Here is a 22,514-nt window from a genome sequence, read left to right on the forward strand (position 1 = left end):
TACGTCGCAAATCTATTCTTTTCCTACTGGCATTATCTTTTCCATATTATTAGCTCTTCTTGGTTCTTGCAACTTTAGAAGATACTTCGTGGAGTCTTTGAAACTTGGGCTGAATTTCATAAACCAGGTTGCTTTAAAGCATTTTTTTAATAAATTCTTTTTTTGAACAATTACGGATTTACAAAAAGATTGTGAAGTTAGTGTAAAGAACTCCTATAAATTTTATACCGTTTCCCTTATTGTTATTATTTTTTAAATGTATGTAAGCTATTTATTTTTGATAGCTGACAAAACTGTAAGATTCTAGGATTAAATTTTTGCAAGGAAATTGTGCAGTTTCCTAATGATTTATTTTAGTAGGGTGTAACATGAGATTTTAACTTTTTAAATGTACAGTTCAGTATTAATCAGATTTGCGTTACTGTGTAACCATCACTCTCTATTTCCAGAACTTTTTGTCACCCTAAACTGAAATTTCAGTGTTAAACAATAACTCCTTATTACCCTCTACTTCAACCCTGGTAATTGAAAATCTATTTTCTGTCCCTATGAATTTGCCTTAGATATTTCATGTTAAATGAAATCATTGGTATTTGCCTTTTTGTGGCTGGCTAGTTTGATTTAGCATGTTTTCAAAGTTTACCTGTGTTTTAGCATGTATCAGAACTTCATTCTCGCCCAGCCACTGTGATGCAGTGGTAACGCAGTACACCCACATCTGTAAGCCACATGGCTGCCGTGAGTTCAGGTCCCTGGGTTGGCCTGAAAATCCCTGGGTCAGTGGTTGTGCACATGAGTGTCCAAGATCCTGAGGAGAAGGAGGGCTGGGGAAAAGGGACTGTGATGTGACGAGACCCTGTCAGGTGTGCTTTTCTCGCCCCTGTCATGTGCGCACACACATGCATTCACATAGAGTCTCTATCATTAAGCAAACAAAAACCCAAAAAACTTTATTCCTTCTTATGGCTGAAGAAAATGATAATCATCAGCATTTTGTTTATCCACTTCTGTGCTGATGGACACTGGGCTGTTTTATTGCCTAGTGTGAATAACGCTGCTATGAACATTCACGTACGAGTACCTGAGTCTCTGTTGTCAGTTCTGTGGGTCATATACCTGGGAGTAGAATGGCTGGATCATGGGACCAGCAGATGGCATGATGGCTATGTCGCTGGACTCCCACGTGGCCAACTGTGGTTCAAGTTCCAGACCCAGAGGCTTCAAACTCAACACCGGGCATGTGTGCTTATGTGCCCACAGTCCTGAGAAGAGAAGGGATTGTGGCGTGGCCATCTCCCCTGGGGTGTGTGTGTGTGTGTGTGATTTCTTGCTTTCTGTGTCTCTGTCTTTCTCTGTCTCTGGCAAGCACACACACACTCTAGCAAAAATCTCTCTCAAAAAAAGAAAAAAAATTGCTGGATTATGTGGGAGATCCGTGTATGATGACTTTTTGAGGAGCCCTCAGTATTTTCCTCTCACTGCTTTAGAGTGCTTGTGACCTTTCCCTCTCTGTCTCTGTCTCTTTCTGTAAAGCATGTGTGCTCTCTGGCAAACAAAAAAAGAAACTGTCTTACTAACATTAAATGTCACAAAGGCTGAAAGGCTGTGGGTAGGTAGTGGCCTTGGGGAAAGGGACAGTTTGGTGAGTGGAAAGGCCATACCTCGGAAGTCAGGTTACCTAGGTTCTAGTGCCAGCTCTGTTTATTGGGGAGCTTGATTTTTTTTTTTTTTTTTTTTTACTGTTAAAGAAATTGTGGGGACCCGGCAGTTGGTGTGGTGGCTAAGGCGCTGTACACTCCCACATGGCTGACCACGGTTCAAGGCCTGGACCTGGTGGCTTGCTTTCTCACTTTCTCACTCTATCTGTATCTGTCTCTGGTCAAATTAAAATAAATGAATAAATAAATTAAGAAAAAAAGAAATTATGTGACAATCTCAAAGATTTCCTACAACTCAAAATTCTAGGTAGGTAGAATTTACCATGTTTTGATTTGGATCAATAAAAGAACCCTATTGATAAAATTATGATAGTAAAATACTTGACCTGCTAAAATGCAAAACTGTAATAGACTTGATTATATACACAACTATTTTTTTTTTTATTTTTTTTGAGAGGTTTTCGCTATAGGGCACGTGCGCTCGCCAGACAGAGAGAGACATAGAGATAGAAAGCGAGAAATCACCCCCCAGGGGGGATGGTCACGCCGCAATCCCTTCTCCTCCATTCTCCTCTCGGGATCTTGGGCACGCACGCACACGTGCCCGGCGTGAGTTTTAAGCCACCGGGTCCAGGACGCGAACCGCGGTCGACTACGTGGGAATCCAGCGACATAGCCATTACGCTAACTGCTGGTTCCCTATACACAACTATTTTGATGTCATTTACCTAGTATTTCAATGCACACTAGCCATTTGAATAATTTTAGGCAAGTATTTTTTTTTTAAGATTTATTTTATTTAACTTAATTAATTAATTTAAATTTGACCTGAGAGGATCAGAGAGAGAGAGAAAGTGAGAAAGCAAGCCATCCTGTCCAGGACTTGAACTGTGATTGACCATGTAGGAGTTCAGCGCCCCAACCACCACGCCACATGTTGGGCCCAGGGGCTGAATTTTTACTTTCTCTGATTTACATTTAAATTTTTGAATTGCATGTCACAATATAGTTAATGTTCTTATTTTAAAAACTTTATTTAACTTTGCATTTGGGCAACCAGCTCACCAAATTTACATTTTGTGCAAAACAGTGTGAGCTGCGTAAAGAGGCAAAGTGCTAGGGTTCAAGTCACGTCTGCTTTGGGCACCTGGTAACTAGGCAGGTTGCAAAGAAGACATGTAGTTGGTTCCTCTGTCTCCTGGAATTAAAAGTGGGCTGGCACAAACAATGAAGAGGGGCTTGGGAACCAGCAGTTAGCGTAATGGCTATGTCGCTGGACTCCCACGCCGTCGACCGCAGTTCACGTCCTGGACCCGGTGGCTTAAAACTCACGCCAGGCGCATGTGCGTGCGTGCCCAAGATCCTGAGAGGAGAATGGAGGAGAAGGGACTGCAGCGTGACCATCCCCCCTGGGGGGTGATTTCTCGCTTTCTGTCTCTATGTCTCTCTCTGTCTGTCTGGTGAGCGCACGCGCCCTATAGCGAAAACCTCTCCAAAAAAAAAAAAAAGAGGGGCTCATATCTCTAAGGACAAATTTCGGATTTCAAGAATTGGACTGGAAAGTCCGAGCTGTGTAGTCCGCTGAGAAGCCCGAGTCTGCCTATGGAGCCGTGGTGTAAGCCCCCGTGAGAAGCCGCAGAGGCTAGCTGAGGGCTGCCGCTGCTTCCAAGTGCGTTTTCTGGCTCTGCTTCTGGGCATTTCCCTTGAACAGTTTCTTGACTTCAGATACTGACTTCATTGAAAGTCAGGTCAAAATTATTAGCCAAGAAGTATCAGCTAGTTTTCGGTACAGGTTACTTGAATTAAAACAAGTAAACAACCACAAAAAATGAGAGAGAATTCCAGAGTTTTGCCTCTTCTGTGCCTCAGTCTCCTTTCGGCGTCCTAGCTAGTGTGTGTGAAGGGTCTGCAGTAGCGCATGCTGACGGACAGGCGAGTGTAGAGAGCAGTGCGACGCCTAGGGGGTTAGATGAGTCGTAATGACAGAGCCCAGACCTAACGGACCAAGTGACACTTCTAGCCGGTGAGGTAAAGGCTAATGCTAGCTCAAATTGACAGACCTTTCCTAGTGTGGAAGCGTGGGTTGGCTGTTCGTCTGACTCCATCTCATTTTAGGGGTTTTGCTCCGAGATACATGTGTTTAGATTCTCACAGCCTTGCAGCTTCAGTTAAAGCACTTGGCAAAGTGCTGGCTGTCTTGAGTCATGGGGTGCAGTGGAGAAGGCTCTGAACTTAGAGTCCCGGGACTTGGTAGAGAAGCCAGCTTTTTAAGAGAGGAGATCGGTGGTTGCCAAGGGCTGGAGGGTGGAGAAAATGGGGGACATGTTGGTCAAAGGGTACGGAGTTTAGTTTATTTATTCATGAATTTGATTTAGAGGAATCTGATGTGCCAAGTGGTCACTAGAGGTAATATTACTGGATTATTTATTTAACATTTGCTAAGAGAGTAAATCTTATGCTCTCACCACACACACACACACACACACATACACACACACGGGTAATTGTGAGGTGATAGTTAATTAACTTGATTGTAGTAATCACTTATCAGAACACATTATATACTTTAAATATATAGGTTTTTTTCCTTTTCTTTTTTCTTTTTTTTTTTTTTCTTTTTCTAAATGAATGAGCGGGAAAGGGAGAGAGGCAGTGATGGGTATTTTGTTAGGATCTCACTGTTCCCTTATCCTCCTGTCCCAGCCTCCCAATGAGGCAGGATCGCAGGTGTGCACTCCGTGTGCTCAGGTACCTGGGCACGCTGCAGCGAGGCCAGTAGGCATCATTTCTGTTTGTCAACTGTACCGTAAGAAGCTGGGGGAGAACTGCGTTTTACTAGGAGTGGTCAACCTGGACAGTTCAGCAAGCCTGCCTGAGCCTCTGCGTTCTCTGTGAACGAGATTAATCTCTGCCTGGAGAGTGGTCGTCGTCGTGGGGTCGTATAAGGCGCAGCATGGTGACTGGCGTCGCAGGTAGTGCAGGGCGTTGTGAGTATGCGTATTGAGTCCTGATGAAACACGAGCTGGGCTTAGTACGGGGCATTGTCTGATGAGTGGGCCTTAATTTCGCTCTTCATGTCGAGTGTGGCTATGGGGCAGCAGATGGCATAATGGTTACATTGCAGGACTCTCACGTAGCTGACCATGGTTCACATCCTTGACCAGGCAGCCTAAAACTCAGGCCAGGCATGTATGCATGCATGCCATAAAAGCCCGAGAGGAGAATGGAGAAGGGATTGCGGTGTGGCCATCTCCCCCACCAGGGGTGATTTCTCACTTTCTGTCTTTCTGTCTCTCTGGCGAAGACAACCATCCTATAGCAAAAATCTCTCTTAAAAATAAATAAATAAAAGAGCATGACTGAAGTCTTCCGTTAAAAACTGAGGTTAGCCATAATCTTGCCTGAAGATTTAAAAATATAGGTGGGGAGTTGTTGGAGAAAAGAACCACTGGTAGTGTGCTTTGTGTTTTGGGGCCTCTTCCAAAAGGAAGAGAGACTGAAACACAATTTGGCAAACCGAGGAAATAGTGTGGCCTTTTAAATGAGCAGCAGGGTGAAATATAGCAATATTAATGCACAGGAGGTGTGCAGTAATTAGAAGATATAGCTCAGTTAATCTGCTTCTCCAAGGGCCACTTGTTATTTGCTGCGATGAATGTGTTTAACTCCTCACCTGGCACGTGTCCCGTGTGCACGCGTCCTGTTTTAGCTGTAGCAGTGGCCGTGTAGGGCCACGCCTCTCGGTCTTACAAAGGAGGTTGGGAAAGCGTCGGTGGGTCTGTAAAACTCTGGTTCTGGCTAAGGCAGGTAGTCCGGGCCCCGTTGGTCCGGAGCCGGTTAGATTGTAGTTAGAATTACTTATGTGAGGTGTCTTTACATTCTTTTCTTTAAAGAAAAAAAGTGTCATGTTCCTCCCCCACCTCTGTCAGCAGAAAGGGAGACTGTTGGTAGAAAAGAAACATGAAACTGATTTCTTAAGAAAGGAAGCAGCTCGGGGTTGATTTTTCTGCTCTGAATGCTCCACATTGAGCCATTCTGCTCATATTCGTATTTCACATAAGCCCAAAGGTAAATGTTTAAGTCGCCCCGTTCTACTTTGTTTAAAGTAAAGCGGATCTGAAGTCGCTGCAGGCAGAATACTGTTCCAGTTCCAAACACAAGTGCACGTGTGAGTGTAGATTGTAAACTGATGTAACTTCGGCTTCACGTGTGTTATTTTTGCATGCCCAACTTGATATCTTTGTGCCTGCATCTGGGAAATGTATTTCTACATGAAGATTGTGAGGAGACTCACCCTAACTCCTATGGCCTGGGCTGTCTAGAAAGTCAGGCAGAAATTCTAGTGTTATAGCTTGTATTAAGTGCAGCCCAGAAACTGATAGGTATCGATGAAAGTAATTTTCCCCAAACATTACCCCAGAAGAACTGCACTGCTAGTAACAACTTTCCTTGACTACAGATAGTGATTTTATTTTAAAGTGAAATTTATGTGCGAATTGGCTGTCTTCTGTCTTACTTGAAACTATAATACACTAAAAATATCTGGTATTATAGTTTAAAGATTTAGTGATACTTTTAGGGATAATTCTAGGGATCAAAATAGCATTATAGTAATTTTGAGTGCTTCACATGCATTTTGTTATTTTCATCCTAATAATCACACTGGCTGCAGGAATTTATCTCTGTTTTGCACATGGGGAGATTGAGTCTTTGAGAGATTAAATAATTTACCCAAGAATACAGGAAAGTTGGGGTCTACGCTCAGTTTTTCCCATCTTATTTATGTAGTTACAACAGTGATTAAATGTGTGGTTTTGTTTATTTGCTCCTTTTCAACCTCCTTGGGTTGTGATCTTAGCAGTAGTTTTCTCTCATTGTTGTTTTCTAATATACACTTCAGGTTAAAACTATTTTTCTTTCTTTTTTTTTTTTTAAAAAAAAAGATTTTTTGCTATAGGGTATGTGTACTCACTGGAGAGAGAGAGAGAGAGAAAGAGAGAGAGACAAAAAATGAGAAGTTACCCCAGGGGTGATAGCCACTCCACAGTCCCTTCTCCTCCATTCTCCTCTCGGGATCTTGGGCACACACGCACACGCGCCCGGCATGAGTTTTAAGCCGCCGGGTCCAGGACGTGAACCGCGGTCGACTACGTGGGAGTCCAGTGACATAGCCATTACGCTAACTGCTGGTTCTTTTTTTTTTTTTTTTTTTAAGAGAGATTTTTGCTGTAGGGTACATGCACTCACCAGAGAGACAGAAAGCGAAAAATCACCGCCTAGGAGAGATGGGCATGGCACAGCCCCTTCTCCATTCTCCTCTCAGGATCATGGGTGCACGCGCGCCTGGCATGCGTTTTAAGCTGCCAGACCTGGGACTTGAGCCACGGTGAACTGCATGGGAGTCCAGCAATGTAACCGTTACTCCATCTGCTGGTCCCTCCACTTTACTTTTTTAACTTAAAATAGCAAGTGCGCTTTTTTCTCTCCTTGAGAATTGTGGATTTTTAAGGATAGATTTTTTCAGGTCCGTCTAGAGTTTTTTTGTTTTTTCAGTAAGGTAAAGCACGAGGGGGAGAGAGGTGTTTTTGGTAGTCTGGCAGTACCACAGTCCTCCTGTCCAGCCTCCCAGGTAGGACCACAGGCTCCTGCCACTGCGCCTGGCTGCTTAGGTTGGGCGGGGAGCCAAACCCAGGCCTTCTCTGCAGCCTCAGCCACTGTGCAGTGGCACCCTGCTGTTTGTGCCACTGCTGCTGGACCCCTTCCCGAGTTTTAAGAAAAAAATATAACTTGCTAGAGAATAAAATTTGATAGTTGAAGAGTAGCCATGTTAAAACTTACTGTGTAAAACCAGTAGTTTTCATCTCCCTTTGCTTTTTTATTGTAACAGTAGTCTAGCCTAGCTGGCATTTGATGCGCTAGCGTCATCTCTGTCTGACCCTCTCTGTGGTGGCACCTGTTTATCCTTGCCACCTCCAGTGCTCGTCTTCTACTCTGCCACACTGCTGACTTTTCTTTTTGGGTCTTTTTTTTGTTTAAGTTAATTTTTTCCGTAAGTGATGGGAGGGGGAGAGACAGAGAGAACACCCCAGCAGGGTCTCTCTAGTGCCATCCCACCCAGCTTCAGCTCGCCCAGATAGTGAGGTCCGCAGTGCAAACCCAGAACCTTCCCATGCGCCCCAGCTTGGCAGAGCTTTGCATCTTAACGCGGTGCCTGTACGGCCCTTGGGTTCACCCTCTTGCCGAGTTTCGAACAGCCTACGCATGTGGTCTTGTCCTGAGCCCGGCAAGCCAGGCAGACACACAGACTGCCCTTCCGTCTCCAGATCTGTTGAGAGGCCGTGCTCCTGGGCCCAGGTGGAGCTTCCTCGGGTCTCTGCTGGCTTCTGTGCCAGCCGGCATGGGGGCCGCTAAGCCACGTGCGGCTAGTGGGTTCCTAAACAGTAGTCAGTCTGAATCGAGATTATGTTCTTAAAATCTGCGGTGTGTTTTTCTTTTTAATTTAAAGTGGCTATAAGAAAATGCAGACTATTTGACCGGGACATTTATATAGAAAGCTTCGGACTTAGGAGTGTTAGGTTACAATCCGTGCACAGCAGGGGACAGTCTTTCTCGTCTCTGTTCTTTCTTCCTTCTCTTTTTCTCCACGCTCCTGTGGACCTGCGGGCTCAGTTCCCCCGCCCAGCCTTTGGGTAGAGCAGTGGTGTTGTCGGTGCTCACTTCCTTTCTGAAGAAACCAGCCCGGACCTAACCACCAGAGCATCCTCGGCCGTGTTGAATCCTCATGCTGGTTGGATTTCTGTCAGAGTCTTAGGATTCATTGCCGTTTTGCTTCTCAGACATACAGCTTTGTCACCAAACCAGAGCCATTAATGCCTACTTTAAACGCCGTTCTGTCTGAAGAGCTAAGGGGGCAGGAGAGATGGGGAGGACTGCACAGGTGGGCTCCTGCGTGGCAGACGGCAGCTCTAGGCCTTAGCCGCCTCCTGCTCCCAGAGGCCTCTCTGCCTCTCAGGGACAGGTGCAGTGAGGGTTGCACGAGAGCAGGCTCCATCACCCGTCTTTGCCATTTCCCTTTATCGGATTACACAGTCCGTGCACTCGCCCCAGCCCGAGTTATTAGATTGTGAGTTTCTTGAGGACAGCGGGCAGAGTTCGTCGTCTTTACGTTATCTGAGAGGTACAGCAGCAGTGTCAGCAGTGAAACGAGTTAGGCAGTGCGGCTCCACTTTCCCTGTTACGGTACACTTCAACAGTGTGGATACTGGGGCCATCAGATGGCGTAACGGTTACAGTGCTGGACTCCCACGTGGTCAACTGCGGTTCAAGACCCGGACCCAGTGGATTGACGCTCACGCCAGGCACATGCGCACCAGAGGAGGATGGAGGGAGGAGGGGTTGTGGCGTGGCCACCCTCTGCGGGGGTGATTTCTCCCTTCTGTCTGCCCTTCCAGGGAGTACCCACACTGTATACCAAAAATCTCTTTTAAAAAGTTTAGTATTTGTACCATAGGGAATTTTAGCCACCCAGTGCTAAAGTCCATGCCACTCTCCCATGTAGATTATACGGTAGGCTACCATTGCCTCAAGTAACTTTACCACCATCTCTTGGGAAATTATTGTAGAAGTGTAGGTCTGTGGCAGCTGTTCCTCCCTCTGGAGTTGCTCAGTGAACAGCCTCCTCAACTGTACACGGTAGTCCTGAGACCACCCGGGATCCCGTGTGGCAGCCCACGGGCCGAGGAACTCGGTGTTTGAATAAACTGTTCCAAGGACTGAAGCCTCAACTGTAACCCTACGAATAGGAATTCTTACAGTCCCAGTTTTTCACGTGGGCCCCCGAGGCACCGTGAGGATAGGGAAGTGGCTACACGTCCACCAGGTGGCAAGGCTGAGATGTGAACCGAGGCAGTGAGGCCCCAGAACCCGAGTTCCTCGTTCGGGCCAGCCTCACCAGCAGCTGTGTCTGGCTCAGCCCGTGGCGAAGCAGTTAGACCTTAGCCGCGGAGGTCTTCGGGGGAGTCTAGCTGTGGTCTTTTCCAGTCTTAGCAGAGGAGCAGGGAGGTGTGCTTTCGGTGCAAGCCCTCAATAAGTGCCGTCTGCATTTCAAGACCACCCCTGACCTCTTCCCACGCTGTGGCCTTACTCCTTCCGTTGCCATTCTTGCTTCACAGACCCCTAGCTGTGCTAAAGCCACTGCCTCCAGGACGACCCCTCCTTCCTGTGTCCCTTTCTCTCCCTTAGTCCCACCTCTCTGAACCCTAATTGCCTTCTCCCCTCCAGCGCATCTCTTTCCTCTCTCCACATCAGCCTACTGCCTGGTTGAGAAGGAGAGTGCCTGGGGCAGGGATTGCTGTGAAGCAGTAGCTGAGTGCTCCATAAATTAGCATCTCTAAAGAGTTTGGTACATACTAATTATTGTTATTGAGATACAAAAATGCTTTCTGAACCCGAGGAAGGGTATTAGTCTAATTGCCTGTACATGTTTTTTAAAAGGAATAAAAAGCTTCTCTTCCTGCTTGAGAGAGCTCTCAGAGCCTCAGAACAGCCGCCAAAATCCCTAAGCTGGTTTGGGCTATTATTTCAATGGTTTTATGTTTATTCGTAGAACCATGTTTGCAAGACAGTAAAACGAAGTCCCATTGGTCACATGGACCCATTTGGACTCATTTACTGATTGGCAAGTTAGAAGGGCCCTGAAGCCCCCAGCCTGTGCTTCGTTCTGGCCCAGAATCCGATATCTCCACAGCAACCTTTATGGGGAATTCGATGGCGTTCATGGTGGGGAGCAGGGGGCTTACAGTACATTTCATTTCCGTCGTGTTGATGTTGACTGCAGGGTGAATCAACATTTTTATTAGCATTTTATGATGCGAATGGTGCTTTTAAGACTTGCTGAATTTTAATGTAGTGAGTCTGAAAGACTCACCAGATGATTGACCTTTCCACTCTTGCTTTGGGCACAGACCGGAAGAGTAGTTAGGAAGAGTGGTTAGTGATAGTTTCTGTCTGTCTAGATAACTTGTTTAAAATTAAGTCTTTGCATTAAAATTTGCTGGGCCTGCTTTACTTAAACATGAGATTGAGTAAGTATATTTTGAGTGACCATTTAATGAATGCTCTCTATGACTGGCGGTGCTAGCCAGGATAAACTGAAATGATCTTAAAATGATCAGTTGAAGTTACTTATGACTCTTAACTAGGAAAGAGCTTCAAAGAAAAGAAGTTTCAAAGAAAAGGAGCTTATATCTCACCCATGTGCGTGTCCACGTCTGAGACCCACGGGGCCTAGCACGTCGGCCAGCTTCTGCGGTCATAGCCGGCACCCCGCACACGTCCACAGCGGCCGCACGGAGATGCCAGCGCCGTCCGTCCTCCCCCATACCTTTTATTTGCAGTGCGCCTCCCCGCCCATACCGTGAAGTCAGATCGCTCTTCCTGATGTTCAGACTTTTTTTTTTTGAGAGTTTTTTTTTTTTTTTTTTGCTATAAGGTTGCGTGTGCTTGCCAAGCAGACAGAGACAGAGAGACAAAAAGTGAGAAATCACCCCCCCCCAGGGGGGATGGCCACACCACAATCCCTTCTCCTCCATTCTCTCGGGATCTTGGGCATGCATGCACATGCGCCCGGTGTGAGTTTTAAGCCACCGGGTCTGGGATGCGAACCGTGGTCAACTACGTGGGAGTCCAGCAACATAGCCATTACGCTAACTGCTGGTTCCCAGATGTTCAGACTTTTGATGACGACTGTGGAGCAAGTTGAATTCTCGCTCAGCCCATTCCTGGGTGATTCACTTTGGGGACTGGGTTGTTTCGTTTCCAGCTTATACAGTGGTATCCTGCAGTTGGACATTTAATGCGTTCAAATATAAGGCCGCACCGATGCTCTGGACAGAATTACGGGATTCAGACTGCAGAGTTGCTGACGGCTCACCGTTCTAGTGCTTCTCAGCTCTCGCTGTGTGTGTTAGAATCTCCCAGGGAGTTTTTTAAAAAGCATCAAGGCTGGAGCTAAACCTCTCCTGTTGACATTTAGGGAAACTGAGGCCCCAAGAGGGGAAGTGACTTGCATGCCGCCTCATATACTTAGGTGCTAAGAAAAATCATAACGTCATGAAGCAGTGACAGGGGCCAGCGGGTGGCGTGGAGTTTAAGGCACCGGACTCCTACCTGACCGACTGCGGTCCTGGACCTAGTGACTTGCTTTCTCACTTTCTCTCCCTCTCTGTCTCTCTCTCTCTCTCTGGTGGGTGCCCATACCCTATGGCAAATTTAATAATAATAATAATAAATAATTCTTTTTGAAAAAAAGAAACAATAGCATTAAAAAGAAGCAGCAGTGACGTATTCCCAGGTCCTAGTTGAAATGACCTCTTGTTTAGCGTGAGCAGTTGTTACAGTAGTTCACAAGCAATGCAGAAAACAAGGCGGGACCGGCTCGCACAGTCCTGGGCTTTGAAGTATCTGCTCTGTATCGAAACTCAGTGTGACAGAGCCACTCTCAGTGCCTGGGTCTTATTCATACCGAGGGGAGATTCTGCTGTCAGCTGTGACAGACGCTGGTGTCAGTCTAGCTGCATAGTCAGTTCACCTCCCTAAGCCAGGACTTGTTCGGTTTAAGTGTGGGAAAAGGTTTTCAGTTGAAGTTTTAATTATACCTAGTAGACAGAGTGGAGCAGTTAAGCTCTTTTAATTAAACACTTAACCCAGTTTTCATGACAGTGAGTTTTAGTTTTCAAGCATGAATACTCTGAGTGTGAGTGTGTGTGTGTGTGTGTGTTTGCGTGTGTGCGTTTGGGACCTCTTGGTGCTGATTTGTATTTTGGATTTTTCTGAATACGAAGTTTAATAAGTGGACCCTAGTTGCCGTTTTAGTAAGTAAGCTTTCGTGAGAAGGCAAGCCGCTAAGTCAGTATGTGTTATAGTGTGGGGAGTAGGCCCCGCCGGGGAGGTGCAGCCACATGGTGCCCTGCTAGGCTGGAAGCCATGTGGCCAGAAGGGTTCAGGTGCCCGGGTTGCCCTGAGAGCACGCTGGGTGGGGTGCAGCCACCAGGATCCCACAGAGCTGGGGGCTGATGACATCCTACCCGGGTGCTTCTCTCTCTCTCTGGTGTGTGCGCTCTCTATCATGGGAAAAGACGTGTGTCTGTGTTCATGTGTAACCACACAGTGCGTGTATGTCACGAGTGGCGTGTGCATGTGTACGGGTTGCACAGATATGTCCAGATGCGTGCCACATGGAAAGTGCTGCTCACAGGGAGTCGCGAGTTTGAGGCAGCTGCTGTCATCGCTCACGGTGCCTGCACACAGTAAGCTCCGTGAGCCGCCCTGTCCACGGATCTGTCACGGTCTCACCACTATGGTAGGAACTCACAGGAGGGGAAGAACTCCAGTTAAGGAGGTCAGAGAAGGAGGAAAGCATAGTTTAATATGTAGTGCATGTATTTTATTTAACATGCTTTTTGCCTCACTTAAATTGCTACTAGCAAACATCTGGAAAGCATTGTATAATATGAATGCATGCTGATCATGTGGTGTCTTCTTTCAGGAGCTTTATATTGCTGTTGGAATATCTGGAGCCATCCAACATTTAGCTGGGATGAAAGACAGCAAGGTAATTGTATCTACCCATCAGGGTACTACTGGAAAACGCATACACAGTGTGAAATTTGGTCTCACTGTATGTTTCCGTGTGGGCATAGTGTGTGTAGTTGAAGCATTCACATTAACATAGATCCAGCAGGACCAGCAGGTGGCGTAATGGTTATGTCGCTGGACTCCCATGTGGTCGACTGCGGTTCGAGTCATGGACCCAGCAGTTTGAAACTCATGCGTGTGGGTGTGTGTGTGCCTGGAATCCCAAAAGGAGACTGGAGAAGAAGGGATTGGCCACTCCCCTGGGGGCGATTTCTCGCTTTCTGTCTCATTCTCCAGCGAGTACATTTGCCCTATAGCAAAAATCTCTCTCAAAGATAAACAAAAACATAGATCCAGGAACTGAAAGATACACAAGCTGCCTTAAGGTGTGCTGTGGTAGCAGAGGCTGTGCAGAGTCAGGGAGCGAGGCCCGAACCTGGTCACAGCTGACTGTGTGCCACCCCGTCTGCAGACCTCTAGGTCAGCCAGACCGTGGGCACTGATGGTGATCGCTGGTGCCCCATCAGCTCCGACAGTCTGTGGGTAGGAAACGGTAGGTGGAAGTTCGATCAGGTTCTGAGCACTGATTCCCTGCCTGCGTCACCCTGGTCCTGACAGGCCCACGCCTTGTGCAGTCTCTTGTCCAGTTGTTACCAGAACACGGCCACAGGTTCTGGTCAGAGCCTCAGGCCATCTTCACACCTCCATGCCGTCGAGAGGTCTTCACCTGCTGTCTGTACTGTGTCTGGAAGTCCTGTGTGATGTCTGGGAACACACACTTCAGAATAGGCCACATCGATTCATGCATAACAATGTGCAGTTTGAATTATGAACCCATCTTTGGTGAAGTCAGAGATGCCTCCGACACTCTTGCATTTATCCACTCAGATGGAAGCTTGATAGAAAAGATAATAAAAGTTTTAACAGGCTTAACTTCTAACCTGGAGAAGTGCGTGCACTACCTCTTTGTAGCCTCTAAATGAATTGGCCCCAAACCAGTCAGATTTCACAGTTGGATGGCAGGTTTCTTACTGAGCAATGAAAACAGCAGTGCTGGTGGGGAAAACGTGATTGCCACATTAAAAATAAAGCCCAGTACCAGCAGCCTTAAAATATATTTCTAGCAAAACTGGTTTAGACACATCTAGAATCCTGCTTTTCCGAAACACTCACCCCACGCAAACAGGGCTGGATTGTGAGAGAGAGGGACGAGGTGGTGTCTGTCAGGGAAATAGGTGGCAGTTGAAGTAAAGACACCAGTGTTGGGGGCTGCCTAGGAGAACGAACTTCAGCCAGGGCTGTCTCTCCGTCCAGTCAGCAAGTGTTTATTAAGCACATTTCTTGTGCTAGTTGCTGTGATGCTTAAACGAAAAAGACAAAGACCTGTTGTCACTGTCTTGTGCAGAAGGCAGACTGACTCCAGTTGTAATTTGGGTAAGTTCTAAAATGGGATATTAGAATACTTTCCATCTGACTGTCGCATTGCCTGTAAGCTGCGACTGTTTTCTATGATGGGAGAGTGCATGCACACACGTATAGTAAAGAAGAGAAAAAGCACCTTCAACAGGGTCATGTCCCGCCACCGTCCCCGCCTCCGGCCTTCCAGCTCCTCAGGATCTTGGGTGCCCCTGCATGCACCCAGCCTGTTTTCAGGCCTGTCTGGTGATCTGAGCCTGCGGTTGATGGTGCCCTCTGCACCCAGGCCACCTGGCTAGGCACAACCTGTGGTTGGAATTAGTGCTGTGGTATAGACGAAAGAGTAGGAGACTTGATTGTTACATCAAATGAATCAATGTAATGAAAGCACTCTTTGGGCTATATGTATATGTGTGTGAGTGTGTGTGTGAGTGTGTGTGTGTGTGTGTATATATATAAATATAAATACAATACAATCTGTGCATTTGAAAACTCCAAGGAGGAAGAGCTTGAACTCACAAGGAGTTACAAAGTGAATGCTGGGTATAAGCAAGACTTTCATCATAGTTGTTACAGCTGATTATTCAGGAATATTATTTCTGTAATCTGAAAGCCTATAACTAGCTCATGTCCTTTCTCCTAAATGCCATAGTGGTTCCTTGCCCATAGTTATGTGTTCTTTCTTTAAAAATCACTTAAAGGCCAGCTGTAGTTGTACAGCATTGCTCCCCAGTGGCTGAGGCCACATGGGAAGGTTCTGAGTTCGAGGCCCGAGGTCTCTCTGTGCATGCTGGGCATGCACATATGTGCCTGGGATCCTGGCTGGCTAAGGCTGGGTTGGATCGTGGCATGAAGACTCTGGAGCGAGGTGCCTGTTTCTCTCTTTGTCTCTCTTACAGAAGAAAGAAAAACTGTAAAAAAAAAAAAAACAAACCAAAACAATGACTTGTGTATAGTGGAGTGAAAAACTGGGAAGTTTATGCCATCAGCTGCCAGGTGTTGGGCCAGGTGGCTTCCAGGAGAGTACCACCAGCCGTGGTAGGCCACCCTTCATGGGAAGGTCCAGGTTCACACCAGATACGTCCTCAAGCACGCCGGGTGCACGTGCAGCCGCGGGCAGGGCTGGTTCACGGTCAGTGTCAGGACCCTACTAGGGACTCCATCTCTTTGTTTCTATATCTGTCTTCTTTCATGGAAGAAATAAAATACATGAAAACTTTTACGAAAAAGGAAAAATAATGAATGGAATGGAGTATATGGCGGAATAAGCAGTCTGAGCTCTAAAGGCTATGAATTTGAGTATAGATGTGTTACTCTTCCATCTCTTGATAAAATCAAACATTATTTTCATAAATCCAAAGGGATTGCAGTGTGGCCATCCCCCCTGGGGGGTGATTTCTCACTTTCTATCTCTGTCTCTGTCTGTGAATGCACACACCCTATAGCAAAAACCTCTCACAAAAAAAAAAAAAAAAAAAAAAAAAAGAATTTCTAAAACACTGATTTTTAAATCCCTACACTGATTATAAACTCTTCTTTTTTTGGGGGGGGGGTTATTTTTTTCTTTTCTTTTTTTCTATAGAGCATGTGTGCTCGCCAGACAGACAGAGGGACAGAGAGACAGAAAGCGAGAAATCACCCCCCGGGGGGGATGGTCACGCCGCAATCCCTTCTCCTCTCTTCTCCTCTCAGGATCTTGGGCACACACGCACATGCGCCCGGTGTGAATATTAAGCCACCAGGTTCAGGACGCGAACTGCAGTCGACTATGTGGGAGTCCAGCGACATAGCATTACGCTAACTGCTGGTCCCAACTCCTCATATTTTCTCAGCTTTTGGAGTATTTACCTGTATGTCGTACGATATCGTGAGGGAGGGGCCCCCATCTAAATTGAACCTCGTCTGTATTTCATACACATCTCAAACACAGGGCCTGCATTTTGACTGGAAGCCATACGTGAGGTCGGGTGTGGAATTTCCCCCTGTGGCATCATGTCAGTGCTCACCTTCAGACTGTAGGATCTCAGACTTTCTGATGAGGGGTACTCGTCTAGCACCACTACACCACCCACTAGACCCAATTTTATTACATTCCACCCAGAAATTCCTAATAAAAATGATCTTATTTGGTGGGCATTTTAAGAATCTTAACACATTGTCAAGGGACTTATAAGTATTGACCTGCTTTGTTAACAAAGCCAAACTCTTTTGTTTTTATTTTGCAGACAATCGTGGCTATTAACAAAGACCCAGAAGCTCCCATTTTCCAGGTGGCAGATTACGGAATAGTCGCAGATTTGTTTAAGGTAAACTGACCTTGAGAGAAATTGCCGTTAACTAACTTGCCATGCACGATGCTCTTGGCGTTGGTCAGGATGAAGCTGTAAAAGAAGACATTGTGATTCTGCCTGTGTTCGTATGTGTACTGTAAGTTTATGGGCACAGCTTGACCCATGGAAAGTCAGAGCCCTAACAGATATGCATTGCTGCTATTGGCCAGAATTGCATTAAGGCAGTGACTTTCATGCTGCTTGGGAGTTCTGAAGTGTAGTCATATGTATTTTTTATTATTGCAGTTGTAGAGAAGTTACTCAGTTCTTAAAAATGCAGTTTGGGGCAGCCAGCAAGTAGCGTGGAGGTTAAGGCACTAGATCCCACCTGACCGACTACATAGTTCGAGTTTTGGACCTGGCAGCTTGGAAAACACACTGGGCATGTGCATGCATGCATATGTCTGCGTGTCCGTGCCCAGAGTGTCCTGAGAGGAGACTGGAGAAGGAGTGCAACGTGGCAGTCTCCTCTGCAGGCAGGTTTCTCACTTTCCCTCTCTATCTCCTGTGTCTCTCTCTGGCAAGCACATGCGCCTATGGCAACAACAACAACAAAAATGCAGTTTGGGAAAAAAATTAGTTAAAGATCATACAGATATTAAAAATACTGCTTTAGGGGACCTGCAAGTGGCATGGTGGTTAAGAGCACTGGACTTCCACGTGGCCGGCCATGGTTCGAGTCCTGGGCCTAGCGGCAGGTTGCATTTTCACTTTCTCTCTCGCTCTCTCACTCTGTCCCTGTCATTCATAAATACATGAATAAATAAATAAAGTTCAGTCAAGTAATTCTCTTAAAAAAATCCTACTTTATCACAGACTCCCATTTGTTACTATTGATGCATGAGTAATAGAAGCCAAGTGCCTTGTTTTTAAGTTGTCCCAGCAAGGCGTGATCTGGGGAAATCGCTTGCCGGTATTGGCACAGCTGGTGCAGGCTGCTGCTGCTGTTGCCCTCTCACCACTCTGCCTTCCCACCTCATCAGTGCTGAGCCAGGTGCTCACAACTCATGCCTTGATTAAGTTGCAATAAAAAGAACTACACCTCTGACGAACCCTCAGAACCTAGACAGTACCCCTCTAGTTGTTTTCAAGGTCATAACGGGTGCATGGTAAATGAATGTGACAGTGATTCTGACAGAGGAGTAGACAGGGTGGTTTGGTGAATAAAATAACTTAGGGTTACTTTGCTTTATAAAAAGTAACCTTTTTTTATAAAGGTTACTTTATAAAAAGCCATTTCCTTTGCTTTATAAAAATCTGATGTGTAAAGATATAGCTAATTAAATACAATTATACAAGATATGAATAAAAATTAACATTATGTATCTTGGGCTAAGAGCTAACCAAAATTGTGAGTCAAATAATAGCTGTATAAAAAGGATTTTTTTTAGACTAAAGTTTTTATGTAAAAATTTTAAATTGCAAACTATTGTACACAAGTTCGAGTGTAATCTTTAAAAAGCTTGTAGAAAATGTATATTATTAAAGAACTACACATGGATTTAAAAACTTTTTGCACCAAAATACATTCATACTTTAATTCTATTTTGCACTAACTTTTTGAAGTACGCTTGTATATAACTATTAGACTAATAAGTCCTTTGATGATATTTTAAACAAGATTTATTTATTTATTTATTTCCATTTGTTGTTATTACTTGTTTAAACAGACTGAGACAGAGAGAGAAAGGGAAAGTGAGAAAGCAAGCTGCCAGGTCTGGGATTCAAACATGGTTGGCCATGTGGGAATCCAGTACCTTTAACCACCACACCACCTATCAGCCCCCTCCTCTGATGGAATTTTGCTCACCAAATTCAGCCGTATCTGGAGTAGAATTATATGTGCATAACATCTCGTTTGCTTATGTTTATTGTTTCACTTCACCCTTCGGTAATCGTGGGTGAGAGAGGACAAGTTTTCCCCCTTGTGTAACAGAAATAATATGGTACAGGTACTGCTAATTTTGCCTCGTTTTGCAGGCACTGCATTTTTTACACGTTGAAGGTTTGTGGCAACCTCATAGTAAGTCTGTTAGTGCCATTTCCAACAGCATTTGCTCACCTTGTGTGCCTGTCACATTTTGGTAATTCTTGCAGTGTTTCCGACTTTTTTATTATTCTGTTAGGGCGATCTGTGATCTAATGATTCGTGATATGCGATTGTAATGGTTATGGGTACCAGGAGTCACACCGTATTGGTACGGTGGATTTAATCAGCAAGTGTTGTGTGTGTTCTGACCGTCCCACCCAGCAGTCGTTCCCTTGTCTCTCTCCCTCCTCCCAGGCCCCCTCCCTATTCCTTGAAACACAACAGTATTGAAACGAGGCTCGTTAATAACCCCACGATGGCCTCTACGCTGCCTGTGCTGTACACGGAACAGCAAAGCCTGGATGGCAGGCTTACAACGTGGCTTACTGCGTTCTTAAAGCCAGCTGTTAGACCTACTGCTCAGAATAAGAGATTCAAATATTACTGCTCGCCACAGTACTCTTGGTAACCTGAGGGCTCTGGTGGAGAGAGAGATGGAGATTCACATTCCCGCTAACACAACACCCAGGCTGCAGCCCGTGGATCAGGAATAATTTCAACTTTCACCTCTTATTGCTTAAATACATTTTATGGGACCCGCAGATGGTGTAATGTTTTTGTCGCTGGACTCCCAAGTAGTTGACTGCAGTTCAAGTCTTGGACCCAGCAGCTTAAAACTCACGCCGGGTGTGTGTGGTTACATGCCCCAAATCCCGAGAGGAGAATAGAGGAGAGGGATTGTGGCGTGGCCTACCCCCTGGGGGATGATTTCTCGCTTTCTCTCTGTCTCTATCTAGCAAGCACATGCACTCTATAACAAAAAAAACTTTCTTAAGAAAAAAATACACAAAAAGAAGTACATTTCATAAGACTATAGCTAGCTGCCATAGGTAGAAACTCCTCAGAGGCGTCTGGGCAGAAGTTGAAAGCTGCTGGAAAGGGCCCGTCGTTCTAGCTGCCTCTAAACACCCGTGGTTCTGCTCCGGCTCTCCTGGGTGACTGTGAGGGCTCGAGACTTCGGTAGAGGAAGTGACTGTAGATGGGGTAGAATGCCAAGAGAACTGGGATGAGAGGGGCGTCTGAAAACGTAGTGGAATTGCTGCTGCAGCCTCGTGGTTACACTTTAATGGATGGGAAGTTGGTTCTTAAGGATGAGCAAACAAAGTGGTTTCTTGAGATAGACCCTTCTCCTGGTGAATATGCTGTGAGCATTGTTAAAATGGCAGCAGAGGGGCGGGCAGGTAGGGTGGTGGTTAAGGTGCTGGACTCTCACACGGCATAGTGCGGTTCCAATCCCCGACCTAGCAGGTTGCCTTCTCACTTTTTCTGCCTATCTCTTTCTTTCTCTGGCATGTTCCCAAGAGTTACAGAGAGGCAGAAAGCATCCCAGGAGAAATGGCCATGTGATAATCCTGTCTCCTCCATTCTCTACTTGGGATTCTGGGCATGCACGTACACGCGCCCGACGTGTTTTCTCCTGGTCTGGGACTCAAACTGTGGTTGACTATGTAGGAGTCCAGCGATGGAACCATTATGCCATCTGCTGGTCCCTCTTTGACCAAATTTTTTAAACATAGTAATAATAAATAAAATTTTAAAAGATTTATTTTTAAAATGACAGCAGAGAGGCCTGCTGTGGTGGAGTAGCAATGCTCTGTGATGCTGAAGCCATGGGGGACCTTGGTACACGTCCCAAGGCCCTGAGGTGTCCATGTGCACACTGGGTGCACGTCCTGTTCCTGGGATTCTGCTCTCTGTGACCGGGGTGGCCGGATGGGGCACAGAGACCCTCCTGAGGGTGCCTGTCTGCCTGCCTCCCTCCCCTCTCTCTCCTCTCTTCCTCTCTTGTGGAAGAAATAGACAAACTTTTAAGAAGGGGCCAACAACAGAAGGCTTAGACCATTGCATAAACGAGGTCGGTAAAGCAGAGGCAGGGTTTGAGAAGGCTGACTGCAGCTTGGGAAGTTCCGCTGTGGCCGGACGTTAGCAGACTCGTCACAGGCTGAGAGCGCTCTCGTGAGGGGACGACCATCCACGTGCACACCGCGCTGCGTCTGATGTGAAGATACTGCCGCAGCTGCCCCGCCTTCAGCAGCCACCACCCTGGTAGTCGCGGCCCTCGCACCCGGACGAGACCCTCCACCCCCAGAAGTCTGCGGCCTGCTGTGGCTCCTGCGGTTGTTAGCCTCTTTTTTGGCAATAACAAATTGTAAGGCTATTAAGGTATTTAAAGCTTCCTATGTTTTATCTTTAGAGTGATAGGCACTCCGAGAGAGAAAGAGAAAGAGAGAGAAGGGAGGGCGAGGCACAGGGAGGGAGGGAGAGGCACCCTCCATAGGCCTTCCTGCTCTGAGTTCTAATCTACCCGCCCCTTTTCTCCCTCACAACTGAGTTTGGAGCTTTTCATGCTTTTCTTGTCATCCTGCGTTCCAGTGTGAGAGGAGCGCATTCTTCCCGGCCAGGCGACCTTGTGGCGGGTCGGGCTGCGCTTCACTCATGGCCACGCCCAAGCACCACCCTGAGAACGGGTGAGCGTGCGTCTCTTGAGAGTTCCGAGTTCTCTTACTTGGTGGGCCTTCGTGGGAAGCTGCCTGTGTCATACCTAAGGGAAAGGAGGGAGAGCCCTGACCTTTCAGTGGGCCAGATCTCAGGTTCCCGGGGGTCTGGGGTGGCACTTCCTGCCCCTAAGTGAGGGCTGCAGGAGACGCTTGGACAGCCCGAGGCGGAGCTGAGAGAGACGTCCCTGTGGCGAAGAGAGCAAGTCCCCTCCCCTGCGGTGGGGTGTGGTGGAGAGGCAGTCTAGAAGGTTTGGAAGATTGCATATTTTAAACCAAATTGGCGTTTTCTTCCCAGGGAAAGAAGCTGGGCTCTAGCCTAGTTTTCCTGGAGCGCGCAGGTCCCTCGGGAGCTCGGCGAGCATGTCACCGTGTGACTGGCATGAGCTCATGGTCTCCACCGAGGGCAGCCGGGAGAGGTGGTGCCAGCACTTAGTGCCGCCCTGAGCGAATGCCTGCTGGCTCCGTGGTAAACACGGGCCTTTTAATAGGCTGGAGACAAAGTGACATTCGGAAGAAACAGCATGTCGACAATTTCCTTAATAAATGTTGTACGAGCGCATTGTTTCCACCTAATGGAGACGCAGCTCCCTTAAATAATTGAGCGGCCGTGTTCACCAGTGGTGCGTTCAGCTGGGATCTCTGAGCAGGGCAGCCGACAGCCCCTTGGAAGACCGGGTAATTGATACGTCACGTGAGTGGCTGGGCCAGTTTTCAGGATGCCCATGTGACATCCCCTGCCCTCTCCATGCACGCTCCCCTCTGCTGTCTGGGCCGTCACAGGGCAGACCACACCGGAGCGCCAGTGGGAGCCACTGACCTGCCAGGACTCCGGGTTGGAATTAATCCTGTCCAAGTGGGCGCTCAGTGCCCCTCGCAGTGGCTCCCCCCT

General features: G+C 46.8%; 1 protein-coding gene across 2 annotated transcripts in view; it reads left to right on the top strand.

The window, feature by feature from the left end:
- ETFA (electron transfer flavoprotein subunit alpha) overlaps positions 1–22,514 on the top strand; it is a 72,248-nt gene that overhangs the window by 48,326 nt on the left and 1,408 nt on the right. For both annotated transcript variants that reach the window (XM_006142597.3, XM_006142596.2), the window contains exons 10-11: positions 13,204–13,269; positions 16,934–17,014. In XM_006142597.3, the coding sequence (XP_006142659.1) occupies positions 13,204–13,269; positions 16,934–17,014 (147 nt within the window). The remainder of the gene's footprint in view (positions 1–13,203; positions 13,270–16,933; positions 17,015–22,514) is intronic.

Source organism: Tupaia chinensis, unplaced genomic scaffold (assembly GCF_000334495.1).
Source record: "Tupaia chinensis unplaced genomic scaffold, TupChi_1.0 Scaffold000078_1, whole genome shotgun sequence".
Taxonomy (NCBI): domain Eukaryota; kingdom Metazoa; phylum Chordata; class Mammalia; order Scandentia; family Tupaiidae; genus Tupaia; species Tupaia belangeri.